At 36.2% G+C, this 12,274-nt stretch overlaps 1 protein-coding gene across 4 annotated transcripts in view; it reads left to right on the top strand.

Moving 5' to 3' along the window:
• Positions 1-12,274, top strand: part of CCDC178 (coiled-coil domain containing 178) — a 436,166-nt gene that overhangs the window by 75,784 nt on the left and 348,108 nt on the right. For all 4 annotated transcript variants that reach the window (XM_086682702.1, XM_086682703.1, XM_086682701.1 and 1 more), the window contains 2 exons: positions 7,639-7,724; positions 10,986-11,186. In XM_086682702.1, the coding sequence (XP_086538828.1) occupies positions 7,639-7,724; positions 10,986-11,186 (287 nt within the window). The remainder of the gene's footprint in view (positions 1-7,638; positions 7,725-10,985; positions 11,187-12,274) is intronic.

The raw sequence follows: 12,274 nt of genomic DNA, 5'->3' as shown, positions 1-12,274 counted from the left end.
TTCTTAACAGGAATTGCTTTTCACGAAAATGGATTAAAATGTTAAAAGATAGAGAGTGGTAGAATGGGTAAATATACATGATTCAATTATATGTTATGTATAAGAAACTCGAGATCCAGAGATATAGTATGTTGAAAGTAAAAGAATGGAAAACATATTCCATGAAAATAACAAATGAGCGGGGGTAGCTAAAACTAATTGCACAAAATAGACTTCCATGTAAAACTTATACGACAAAGAATAATTGACATCTTGATAAAAGAGTCATTTCATGAAGAAGGGATAAAAATTATATACATACCCAAAACATAACCTCAAAATTCCTGAAGTATAAATGGACAGAATTAAAGTGAGAAGTATACAGTTCTGTAGTAAGAGTTTGAGAATTTAGTATCCCTACTTTCAATAATGGTTAAAAGAACTAAAAAAAGGGGCGCCTGGGTGGCGCAGTCGGTTAAGCATCCAACTTCAGCCAGGTCACGATCTCGTGGTCCGTGAGTTCGAGCCCCGCGTCGGGCTCTGGGCTGACCACTCAGAGCCTGGAGCCTGTTTCCAATTCTGTGTCTCCCTCTCTCTCTGCCCTTCCCCCCTTCATGCTCTGTCTCTGTCCCAAAAATAAATAAACGAAAAAAAAAAAAACTGAAAAGAAGAAATCAGTAATGATACAGACTTGCACGGCACTAGAACAGTGTTGGCCTAACAGGTTTATATAGTATGTACTACCCAATAGCAGTAGAAAACACATTCTTTTCATGTTATTGAACACCACTCAGTATAGATCATGTTAGGCCACATAACAAATCTCTATAGAATAAAAAATGACTGAAATCATACAAAGTGTCCTTTCTGGCCACTTGGAGTGAAACTAGAAATCAATAACAGAAAAATCCAGGAAATCCATATACATGTAGATATTTAACAGTATGCTCCACAACAACAACAAAACAGCTCAGTGACTCAAGGCTGTGATCACAGAGGAAATTGGGAAATACTCTGAATAGAATGAAAATGAAAACACAGTACCGAAACCTGTGAGATGCAGCAAAAGCAGTGCTCAGAGGGCACTTTCTAGCCTTAACTGCTAATGTTAAAAATGAAGATCCGAATCCAATAACCTAATTCTGTATCTTACAGAACTAGGAAAGAATGAATGTGCTAAAGCTAGCAAAAGAAAGGAAATAATAAAGATTAGTGCAGTGATGTCAGGAATAAAAAATAAGAAACTATCACTAAAAAGTTGTTTCTTTGAAAGGATCAGCCAGGGGCGCCTGGGTGGCGCAGTCGGTTAAGCGTCCGACCTCAGCCAGGTCAAGATCTCACGGTCCGTGAGTTCGAGCCCCGCGTCGGGCTCTGGGCTGATGGCTGAGAGCCTGGAGCCTGTTTCCGATTCTGTGTCTCCCTCTCTCTCTGCCCCTCCCCCGTTCATGCTCTGTCTCTCTCTGTCCCAAAAATAAATAAACGTTGAAAAAAAAAAATTGAGAAAGGATCAGCCAAATTCACAAACCTCTGATTAGACTGACAAAGAAAGACTTGATTTATGAGAATCAAGGATATTGCTATAGACCTCACATAAATAAAAGGGGCTACGATACTATGAACAATTGGTAATACTATGAACAACAAATTTAGATAACCAAGATGAAAAAGACACATTCCTAGGAACACATAGACTACCAAAAGTGATTCAGAAGAAGTGGAAAATCTAAACAGATTTGTAACAAGTAAATAAATTAAACCAGTAATCAAAAATATTCCAACCCAGAACGAAATGGCTTCACTGGTGAATTCTGCTAAGCATTGAAAGAAGAATTCATACCAGCGCTTCTCTAACTCTTTCAAAAAATGGAAGAGAATGGAACACTTTTCAACCCATTCTATGAGGGCAGCATATAGACCAATGACTTCATGAATAGATATGCAAAAATCTTCCACAAAATACTAGCAACCTGAACCCAGCAACATAATAACAGAATTATATGTCATGATAAAGTGAGATTTCCCCTAGGTAGTGTAAGCGTGGTTCAAAATAACAAAACTAATCAATGTGTAATATATCCACAGTAATAAAAGGGGCAAACCCATGTGAACATCTCAATTGATGTGGAAAGTATGTGGCAAAATCCAGCACCTTTTCATGATGGAAATACTCAAAAAACAGATCAGAAAACATGATAGAGGACATTTATGAAAAACCCTCAACTCACATTATACTTAATGTTTAAGACTGAAAATTTTCAACCTAAGATCAGGAACCACACAAGGATGCCTGCTCTTGCCACTTTTATTCGACATCGAAAATCTCAGACATTGCTGATGGAAATGTCAAATGGTTTAGCCACTTTGAAAGAACAGCTTTGGTGGTTCCTCAAAAAGTTAAACCTAGAATTATCAGAAAACCCAGCAATTCCACTCTGAGGTATGTACAGAAAAGATTTCAAGAGGACAGGTATTCAAACAATATATTGTGTGCAGATGTTCATATCATCAGTATTCACAATAGCCAAAAGGTGGAAACAACCTCAGATTTTTCAATGGACTACTATATAAATAAAGTGTGGTATATCTATACAATGGAATATTATTCAACCACCAAAAGTAATAAAAGTTTTGATACATGCCGCAACACGGATAAACTTCTAAACCATCATGCTAAGTTAAAGAAGCCGGACACAGAAAGTGGTCTACTGTATGATTCCATTTGTATGAAATATCCATAACAGGTAAACCCATAGACATGGGAAGCACACTGGTCGCTGACAGGGGCTGGTGGGAAAGGGCAAGGCAGGAGATTGCTTAATAAATAAGAGGCTATTCTTCTGAGGTGAAGAGAATGTTTTACCACTAGATGGGGATGATGACTGCACAGCATTGAATGTAGTAAATGCCATTGAAGTTTACACTTACAAATGGTTAATTTTATGTCATTTGACTTTTGCCTCAATTAAAAAAAAAATTTATAAGAATTAAAATTTTGCTGGCCCCCAAGTTAACTGAATTTTAGAATAAAATACACAAAAATAGATTCAATTATATGTAATAATTTAATATATCATGTAATTGGTATTACAAGTCAGTAGGGAGAGCATTATTTAATAATAGATGCTGGGACAATTATTTTTCTTTCTTTAATTAACTTTTTTTATTTGAGTGTAGTTGACACACAGTGTTACATTAGTTTCAAGTGTACAATGTACTGATTCAACATTTTTTTAAAGAAAAGCAAGAAAAAATACATTATTTAAAACATATATTTAAAAATGAAATTAAAACTATAGGAGAAAATATAATGAATACTTAACTGACCTCATATTAAACAGGCTTTCTTTTCTTTTTTGTTTCAACATATGAAATTTATTGTCAAATTGGTTTCCATACAACACCCAGTGCTCATCCCAAAAGGTGCCCTCCTCAATACCCATCACCCAGCCTCCCCTCCCTCCCACCCCCCATCAACCCTCAGTTTGTTCTCAGTTTTTAACAGTCTCTTATGCTTTGGCTCTCTCCCACTCTAACCTCTTTTTTTTTTTTTTTTCCTTCCCCTCCCCCATGAGTTTCTGTTAAGTTTCTCAGGATCCACCTAAGAGTGAAAACATATGGTATCTGTCTTTCTCTGTATGGCTTATTTCACTTAGCATCACACTCTCCAGTTCCATCCACGTTGCTACAAAGGGCCATATTTCGTTCTTTCTCATTGCCATGTAGTACTCTATTGTGTATATAAACCACAATTTCTTTATCCATTCATCAGTTGATGGACATTTAGGCTCTTTCCACAATTTGGCTATTGTTGAGAGTGCTGCTATAAACATTGGGGTACAAGTGCCCCTATGCATCAGTACTCCTGTATCCCTTGGGTAAATTCCTAGCAGTGCTATTGCTGGGTCATAGGGTAGGTCTATTTTTAATTTTCTGAGGAACCTCCACACTGTTTTCCAGAGTGGCTGCACCAATTTGCATTCCCACCAACAGTGCAAGAGGGTTCCCGTTTCTCCACATCCTCTCCAGCATCTATAGTCTCCTGATTTGTTCATTTTGGCCACTCTGACTGGCATGAGGTGATATCTGAGTGTGGTTTTGATTTGTATTTCCCTGATAAGGAGCGACATTGAGCATCTTTTCATTTGCCTGTTGGCCATCCGGATGTCTTCTTTTTTTTTTTTTTTAATTTTTTTTTTCAACGTTTATTTATTTTTGGGACAGAGAGAGACAGAGCATGATTGGGGGAGGGGCAGAGAGAGAGGGAGACACAGAATCGGAAACAGGCTCCAGGCTCTGAGCCATCAGCCCAGAGCCTGACGCGGGGCTCGAACTCACAGACGACCGCGAGATCGTGACCTGGCTGAAGTCGGACGCTTAACCGACTGCGCCACCCAGGCGCCCCCGGATGTCTTCTTTAGAGAAGTGTCTATTCATGTTTTCTGCCCATTTCTTCACTGGGTTATTTATTTTTCGGGTGTGGAGTTTGGTGAGCTCTTTATATATTTTGGATACTAGCCCTTTGTCCGATATGTCATTTGCAAATATCTTTTCCCATTCCGTTGGTTGCCTTTTAGTTTTGTTGGTTGTTTCCTTTACTGTGCAGAAGCTTTTTATCTTCATAAGGTCCCAGTAATTCATTTTTGTTTTTAATTCCCTTGCCTTTGGGGATGTGTCGAGTAAGAGATTGCTACGGCTGAAGTCAGAGAGGTCTTTTCCTGCTTTCTCCTCTAGGGTTTTGATGGTTTCCTGTCTCACATTCAGGTCCTTTATCCATTTTGAGTTTATTTTTGTGAATGGTGTGAGAAAGTGGTCTAGTTTCAACCTTCTGCATGTTGCTGTCCAGTTCTCCCAGCACCATTTGTTAAAGAGACTGTCTTTTTCCATTGGATATTCTTTCCTGCTTTGTCAAAGATGAGTTGGCCATACGTTTGTGGGTCCAGTTCTGGGGTTTCTATTCTATTCCATTGGTCTATGTGTCTGTTTTTGTGCCAAAACCATGCTGTCGTGATGATGACAGCTTTGTAGTAGAGGCTAAAGTCTGGGATTGTGATGCCTCCTGCTTTGGTCTTCTTCTTCAAAATTACGTTGGCTATTCGGGGCCTTTTGTGGTTCCATATGAATTTTAGGATTGCTTGTTCTAGTTTCGAGAAGAATGCTGGTGCAATTTTTGTTTGGGATTGCATTGAATGTGTAGATAGCTTTGGGTAGTATTGACATTTTGACAATATTTATTCTTCCAATCCATGAGCAGGGAATGTCTTTCAATTTCTTTATATCTTCTTCAATTACCTTCATCAGCTTTCTATAGTTTTCATCATACAGATCTTTTACATCTTTGGTTAGATTTATTCCTAGGTAGCTTATGCTTCTTGGTGCAATTGTGAATGGGATCAGTTTCTTTATTTGTCTTTCTGTTGCTTCATTGTTAGTGTATAAGAATGCAACTGATTTCTGTACATTGATTTTGTATCCTGCAACTTTGCTGAATTCATGTATCAGTTCTAGCAGAGTTTTGGTGGAGTCTGTCGGATTTTCCATGTTAGTATCATGTCGTCTGCAAAAAGTGAAAGCTTGACTTCATCTTTGCCAATTTGGATGCCTTTGATTTCCTTGTGTTGTCTGATTGCTGATGCTAGAACTTCCACCACTATGTTAAACAACAGCGGTGAGAGTGGGCATCCCTGTTGTGTTCCTGATCTCAGGGAAAAAGCCCTCAGTTTTTCTCCATTGAGGATGATGTTAGCTGTGGGCTTTTCATAAATGGCTTTTATGATGTTTAAGTATGTTCCTTCTATCCCGACTTTCTCAAGGGTTTTTATTAAGAAAGGGTGCTGAATTTTGTCAAAGGCCTTTTCTGCATCGATTGACAGGATCATATGGTTCTTTTCTTTTATTAATGTGATGTATCACGTTGATTGATTTGTGAATGTTGAACCAGCCCTGCATCCCAGGAATGAATCCCCCTTGATCATGGTGAATAATTCTTTTTATATGCTGTTGAATTTGATTTGCTAGTATCTTATTGAGAATTTTTGCATCCATATTCATCAGAGATATTGGCCTGTAGTTCTCTTTTTTTTTTACTGGGTCTCTGGTTTAGGAATCAAAGTAATACTGGATTCATAGAATGATTCTGGAAGTTTTCCTTCCCTTTCTATTTTTTGGAATAGCTTGAGAAGGATAGGTATTATCTCTGCTTTAAACGTCTGGTAGAACTCCCCATCTGGTCCTGGATTCTTTATTTGTTGGGAGATTTTTGATAACTGATTCAATTTCTTTGCTGGTTATGGGTCTGTTCAAGCTTTCTATTTTCTCCTGATTGAGTTTTGGAAGAGTGTGGCTGTTTAGGAATTTGTCCATTTCTTCCAGGTTGTCCAATTTGTTGGCATATAATTTTTCATAGTATTCCCTGATAATTGTTTGTATTTCTGAGGGATTGGTTGTAATAATTCCATTTTCATTCATGATTTTATCTATTTGGGTCATCTCCCTTTTCTTTTTGAGAAGCCAAACAGGCTTTCTTAAATAAATTGTGGAACAAGGAAATACATAATATGCAGTCATTGGAAATATGTTGTCCTGTGACTAAGAATGTTACAGTGTCTGTAACAATGTCATGTAACTAAAGCAGCATGTAATATTTTGTGATTCTAATTGTATAAAAATTGAAATATTAGAATATTATATTCTGTTATATTTAAAAATTAATATGTATTATTTTATATTATGATTTTTGGTGGTTTGAACTCCCTTTAATTTGTGATACTTATTTAATAAGACAGTAATTTCATGAAAATAACTCCCTTGTTTGTTGTTGATAACTGTTTTTCTTATAACTTTTATCAAAGGAAAAATACTTCTTTTTAAATACAATGAAAACTAGTCTGGATTCGAGAATTGGATCAAATTCTCTATTTATTCTCTCTGTATTATCCAATATAGAGAACTTTACCTAGAAAAATTCCTTGGGAAAGAAATAACATACTAATTTGGACATTTTGCAAACACCATATAATTTCAAATCTGAAGTAGCAATTTTGGTTTTGGAATTTATATTGGTGTCCCAGAAACTGCTAAACTGAAGTTAGAGAAAGAGCTCTCAAATTATTCTCAATAAACTCCCCTTTTTTTCTGATAAAACACTCTACAGGAAACACCAATTTCTCTCTTTTTTTTCAAGTTTATGTCTTTGTTTTGAGAGAGATCAAGAACACAGGCTGGGGTGGGGCAGAGAGAGAGGAAGAGAGAGAATCCTAAGCAGGCTCTGGGCTGTCAGCACAGAGTCTGATGCAGGGTTTCGATCTTATGAACCATGAGATCATGACCTGTGTTGAAATCAAGAGTCAGATGCTTAACCGACTGAGCCGCCCAAGTGCCTTACCAATTTCATTTTTAAAAAAGAACTGTTTTAATAACCCCTGAAATATTTTCAGGTCATTTGTGACAGCTTTTAAATGTCTATTAATTTACCACGAATTATCAAGCCCATTATGTATCAGACTTTTGCTATGTTGCTCTCCTATATAGTAGCATTAGCATGCATAGTAAGTTTCCCCACAAACATTTAAAAGTTAATGTAAGAGAATCACCTAAGATTTGCTTAGTGAGTTTAAGTGCAACAGTTCTTTATTAATTAGTTGCTTCTTTCCCTTTATATAGGAGCAGAACTTCTTCCACAAAAGAGTGGAAGGAAGATTGGAGTATTGCTACACCAATGAAAGAGGTCAAACCAGAAGAAGAAAGAGGTAAAATTATACCCCATACTTAGATAAGTGAAATTATGTTTAAAAATTAAATATTTTTAATTATCACCATAATCATTTTTAAAAGTTTTATAATTCTTGTGCATATCTAATAAAGAGCCTTCTATATAATTTGATTAAACAACAAAATTCAACAAATATTTGCTATACCATATACTGCGCTAGGTCCTAAGTAAATAATGATCCCTTCCTACCTCTCAAGAAGCTAACTGTAATTCAAGGCCGTCCAGTAGAACTTTCTGGGATAATCAAGGTGTTCTCTATTTCCACCATCCAGTAAAGTAGCTACTAGCCACATATAGCTGTTAACCACCTGAAATGTAGCTAGGGAGACCGAAGAATTTAACTTTTCAGTTTAATTTTAAGTTACATTAAATGTAAATAGTCACATATGGTTCATGGCTACCATACTGGACATAGAAGCTCTGCTATGTGTGTGTGTGTGTGTGTGTTTATGTATATGTATGTATGTGTATATATATATATATGTAAATTAAGATTAGTATCTTATCACAGTTTACAAAATGTACAACAATTTGTATACTGGAATAAAATTTTGTTAAAAATACTTCAGCATATTTGAATGTATTTTTTTGAGAGAGAGAGAGAATGTGCATGCAAGTGCATGTGCACGTGAGCAATGGAGGGACAGAGGGAGGGGGAGAGAGAGAGAGAGAGAGAGAGAGAGAGAGAGAGAGAGAGAGAGAGAGATGGAGAATCTTAAGCAAGCTCCATGTACAACCAAGAGCCCTAGGTGGGCTTGATCTTATGACCGTGAGATCATGACCTGAACTGAAATCAAGAGTTGAACAGTTAATGGACTGAGCCACCCAGGCACCTCTACAGTTTTAACATTATATTAAACACCTCTTCCTACCTTCACCATAAAGATTTATTAAACATTTTCCTTTCATGAGAGATAACTAATGAATTCAGGACCTTTTTTTTTTTTAATGTTTATTTATTTTTGAGAGAGAGATAGTGTGAGCAGAGAAGGGGCAGAGAGAGGGAGAGGGAGACACAGAATCGGAAGCAGGCTCCAGGCTCAGTGCTGTCAGCACAGAGCCCAACATGGGCTCGAACTCAAGAACTGTGAGATCATGACCTGAGCCACAGTCCGAGGCTTAACCAACTGAGCCACCCAGGCACCCCTGCTTTCAGGACTTTAAAAAAAATGTTTATTTATTTTGAGAGAGAACATGAAAGCAGGGGAGGAGGAGGAGGAGGAGGAGGAGGAGGAGAGAGAGAGAGAGAAAGAGAGAGAGAGAGAGAGAGAGAGAGAGAGAGAGAGAGAATCCCAAGCAGGTTCCATGCTTTCAGTGCATAGCCAGACACGGGACTTGAACCCACGAACTATGATATCATGACCTGGGCTGAAATCAAGACTTGGCCGCTTAATGGACTGAGCCACCCAAATGCCTCATGAATTCAGGACTTTTTAAAAGCACTAATACTTTGTTTTTCAAAACTCTCATTCACAGTGAAGATCTGTGTTTACTGTTTACATTTCATATATTTATATCTACACTGAAGGGAAAAAAAGCTCATGTATTACTTCTTAGTTTTGCACATGACAAATGTTGTAAGAAAAGATTAATATATTAAGGACCACAACATAACAGTGAAACAGCTATGTTTATTGTGAACTCACACATTTTTTCCCAGAGTATAACACAGTGTCAAGTTGAGGAAGATTTATTGTAATTAGGTGTTTGTGCTAAAAAAAATTGCAAGTGGTTGCTCACTTAGTATGAAACAGTAAAACTAATTGCAATGGTATTCTGAAAAAAAATTGAGAGGTAGATTAAATACAATGAATTGGAGGCATCTCAAGTTATAAACAGCGTTTATTTTAGGATGCTATCGTAGAAACAGTACAAAAGACATCTTGTGCAAACATGATAGACATGTTTGCCAAAACATTTATATTGCATGAGATGTGCTCTAATTTTACGTGGCATTAATTTCATCACACATTTCAGACTGAAATCTCGTTATAGGAATTGAATATATCATAAGTGGGCTGGAGAATACAGTGTTTACTGTGTATGTTGTCGTAAAAATACCCAGACACTTAAGAATATAACGTATCCAGGAGGTAGTAGAATTTGAAAACAGAGGACAATAAACCAAAGTAGGGACCAAAGGGCCAATCCATGAAAAGATAATTTTTATGCATTACAGTAGAGAATCCTGTTTCTCAAGAATTCTTTTCAGCCAGCATGCTGAATTTCTTTGACAGGCCTACTAGGTTAGAAGTAGAAACTGTGTGGCTACTGAGCTTGCACTTAAAACCAATGTCTAATACAATCTTCTAGCAGAAAATTATTGCTTTATTGTCCAAAGTAAAACAAAATAAAACAGAGGTCTATTAGTTGTCTTTTTTCTTTTAACAGTTTTACTGTTTTTCCTCTAGCCTCAGCTCTTTGAGGCTTTGCCTTTCTTGACACTTTGTGTTTGTTTATGTCTTCTTGTCATGTCACATTTTGGCAAAAGTCACTGTTTACAAGTATAAATCTCACCAGAGTGGAACCCGTATCCATCTTCCTTACTGCTCTATCTCTGGGGAGAGAACATATTGCCTAGAACGTAACAGGCTCTCTACATGTTTCTAGTATAAATAGATGAATGAATACCCATGTTAATCATTCCGTTAACATTAAACCATAGCATTTCAGAGCTGTGAACCAGGAATCACAAATATATCTCATTACAGGAGTTAATTTGTGTTATAACTGAATAAACAGAATTTGGAAGCAATGAATTTCTGGCAAGGCTGACTAGGGATGCTATTATCTGATAAGGAATAAAGTGTCTTATTTCTAGGAATCATCTGAGGATTTTCAATCTTTATCTGATGTAATCATTGTTACTTGCTTTTGTCATAGAATGAGAGGAAACGAAACACAAGCATAATTTAAAAATAAAGCTCTATAATATAGCTTGTGAATAAAGCAGTTTTTCTTTAGGTAAAATATTATACATAAAGCTATTGCTTGAGATTTAGCTATTCTAATTATTTTATAAAATGTTCACTTAAAAATCTGTCTTCAAAGGTTTTAATTAATGTTAGGATTCTGTTATAATAGAGCTGTCTTTAAAAGGCCAATTCATTTTTCTAAAATTCTCTTAGTAAACATATAAATATTAAAAAACAGTAATAATATGATAGTACCTATGTTCCCACCACCTAGTTTATAACCTTATTCATTAACAAATGTGAGTACATATTTCTATTTTAAGATGAAAGGTGTCCAGAATTAAAGCAGGAAATGGAAATATTGCTATCAGAGGCCATTCATCTCATTAAAAGTCTAGAAACTGACCGTGCAGAAGCTGAAGAAGCTTTAAAACGACAAAAGTCAAGAAAGAAAAAGATTCACATGAAAATTGATTCTTGGTCAATTTGGAGACTTCAAGAAATCCCACTAGCTGTGCAGAAAGGTAATAATAAGGATTTTTTTCATGTTGCTATTTACTTTGTTGAAGAGGCATAATCAGTTGAAACTTGGGGAAAAAAATCAACAGTGACCACATTGTTTTGTATCTAAATTAGTGCAATTTTGATAGATGCTATTGATGATAATGCTGAATTCAAGTATATAACTGGGACTGCACTGAGCAAACCTGGACCTTCCCTGGCTTGGTGTTTGTTGGAAATTCCATAGTATTTATGGTACTCAAGGGTGGCATTCAGACATTTGGCACATTTCCTATGATGACTACATTGTTTGAGTACTTGAAATTTAGAAATTTGAGTGATTCCAGTTATTGTCATTGGCCACATATTTAAATCTGGGAAAATAAGAGTTTTAAAGTGATATTTCAGCAACATGAATATGCTTTTGACAATTCAGTAGTATATTTCATTAAGAACTTTTAACAGGCAGTAGGACTTGAGATGATTCCAAGGGGTAATTAACAAATATTTAGAAAGGAAACACTGTCTTTTTAGACTAAAGAGTAAGAGACCTGTGGCAAAGTATTAAATAATCTAAAGGCATTTGATTTTTTAATTCTCCAAACATGCCTGTCAAACATGCCTGACTACACAATTTCTGAGACTGGAATTTGTTTATAAATAAATTTTAATTCAGTTAAAATTTTTAATTCAGTATTTACATGCTTTATAAGTAGATTATATTAGGATACTCAAAAACCTATCATTTAAGTTAAGGCACTTTTGAGAGGAAAAGGGGGCCATTATCATCTTGAGACATAATATTATGTGTCAAAAAGAATACTTACATACACCTTTGTTATATGTCTTCTAAAATTATAGTTTCTATAGTAGGGTGTATACATTTTAGGGAGTTGTGAGAAAAGGTTAGAGCTTTTATTTATAGGGGTGACTGGGTGGCTCAGTCAGTTAAATGCCTGTCTTTTTAGAAAAAAAAATTTTAATGTTTATTTTTGAGAGAGGTAGAGCACAAACAGGGGAGGGGCAGAGAGAGAGGGAGACACAGAATCTGAAGCAGGCTCCAGGCTCTGAGCTGTCAGCATAGAGCCTGACACGGGACTCAAACTCACCA

This window comes from Puma concolor, chromosome D3 (assembly GCF_028749965.1).
Source record: "Puma concolor isolate L17-30 chromosome D3, mPumCon1.1.hap2, whole genome shotgun sequence".
NCBI lineage: Eukaryota > Metazoa > Chordata > Mammalia > Carnivora > Felidae > Puma > Puma concolor.
Note: the sequence above shows the minus strand (reverse complement) of the source record. Positions and strands in the feature narration are given on the sequence as shown.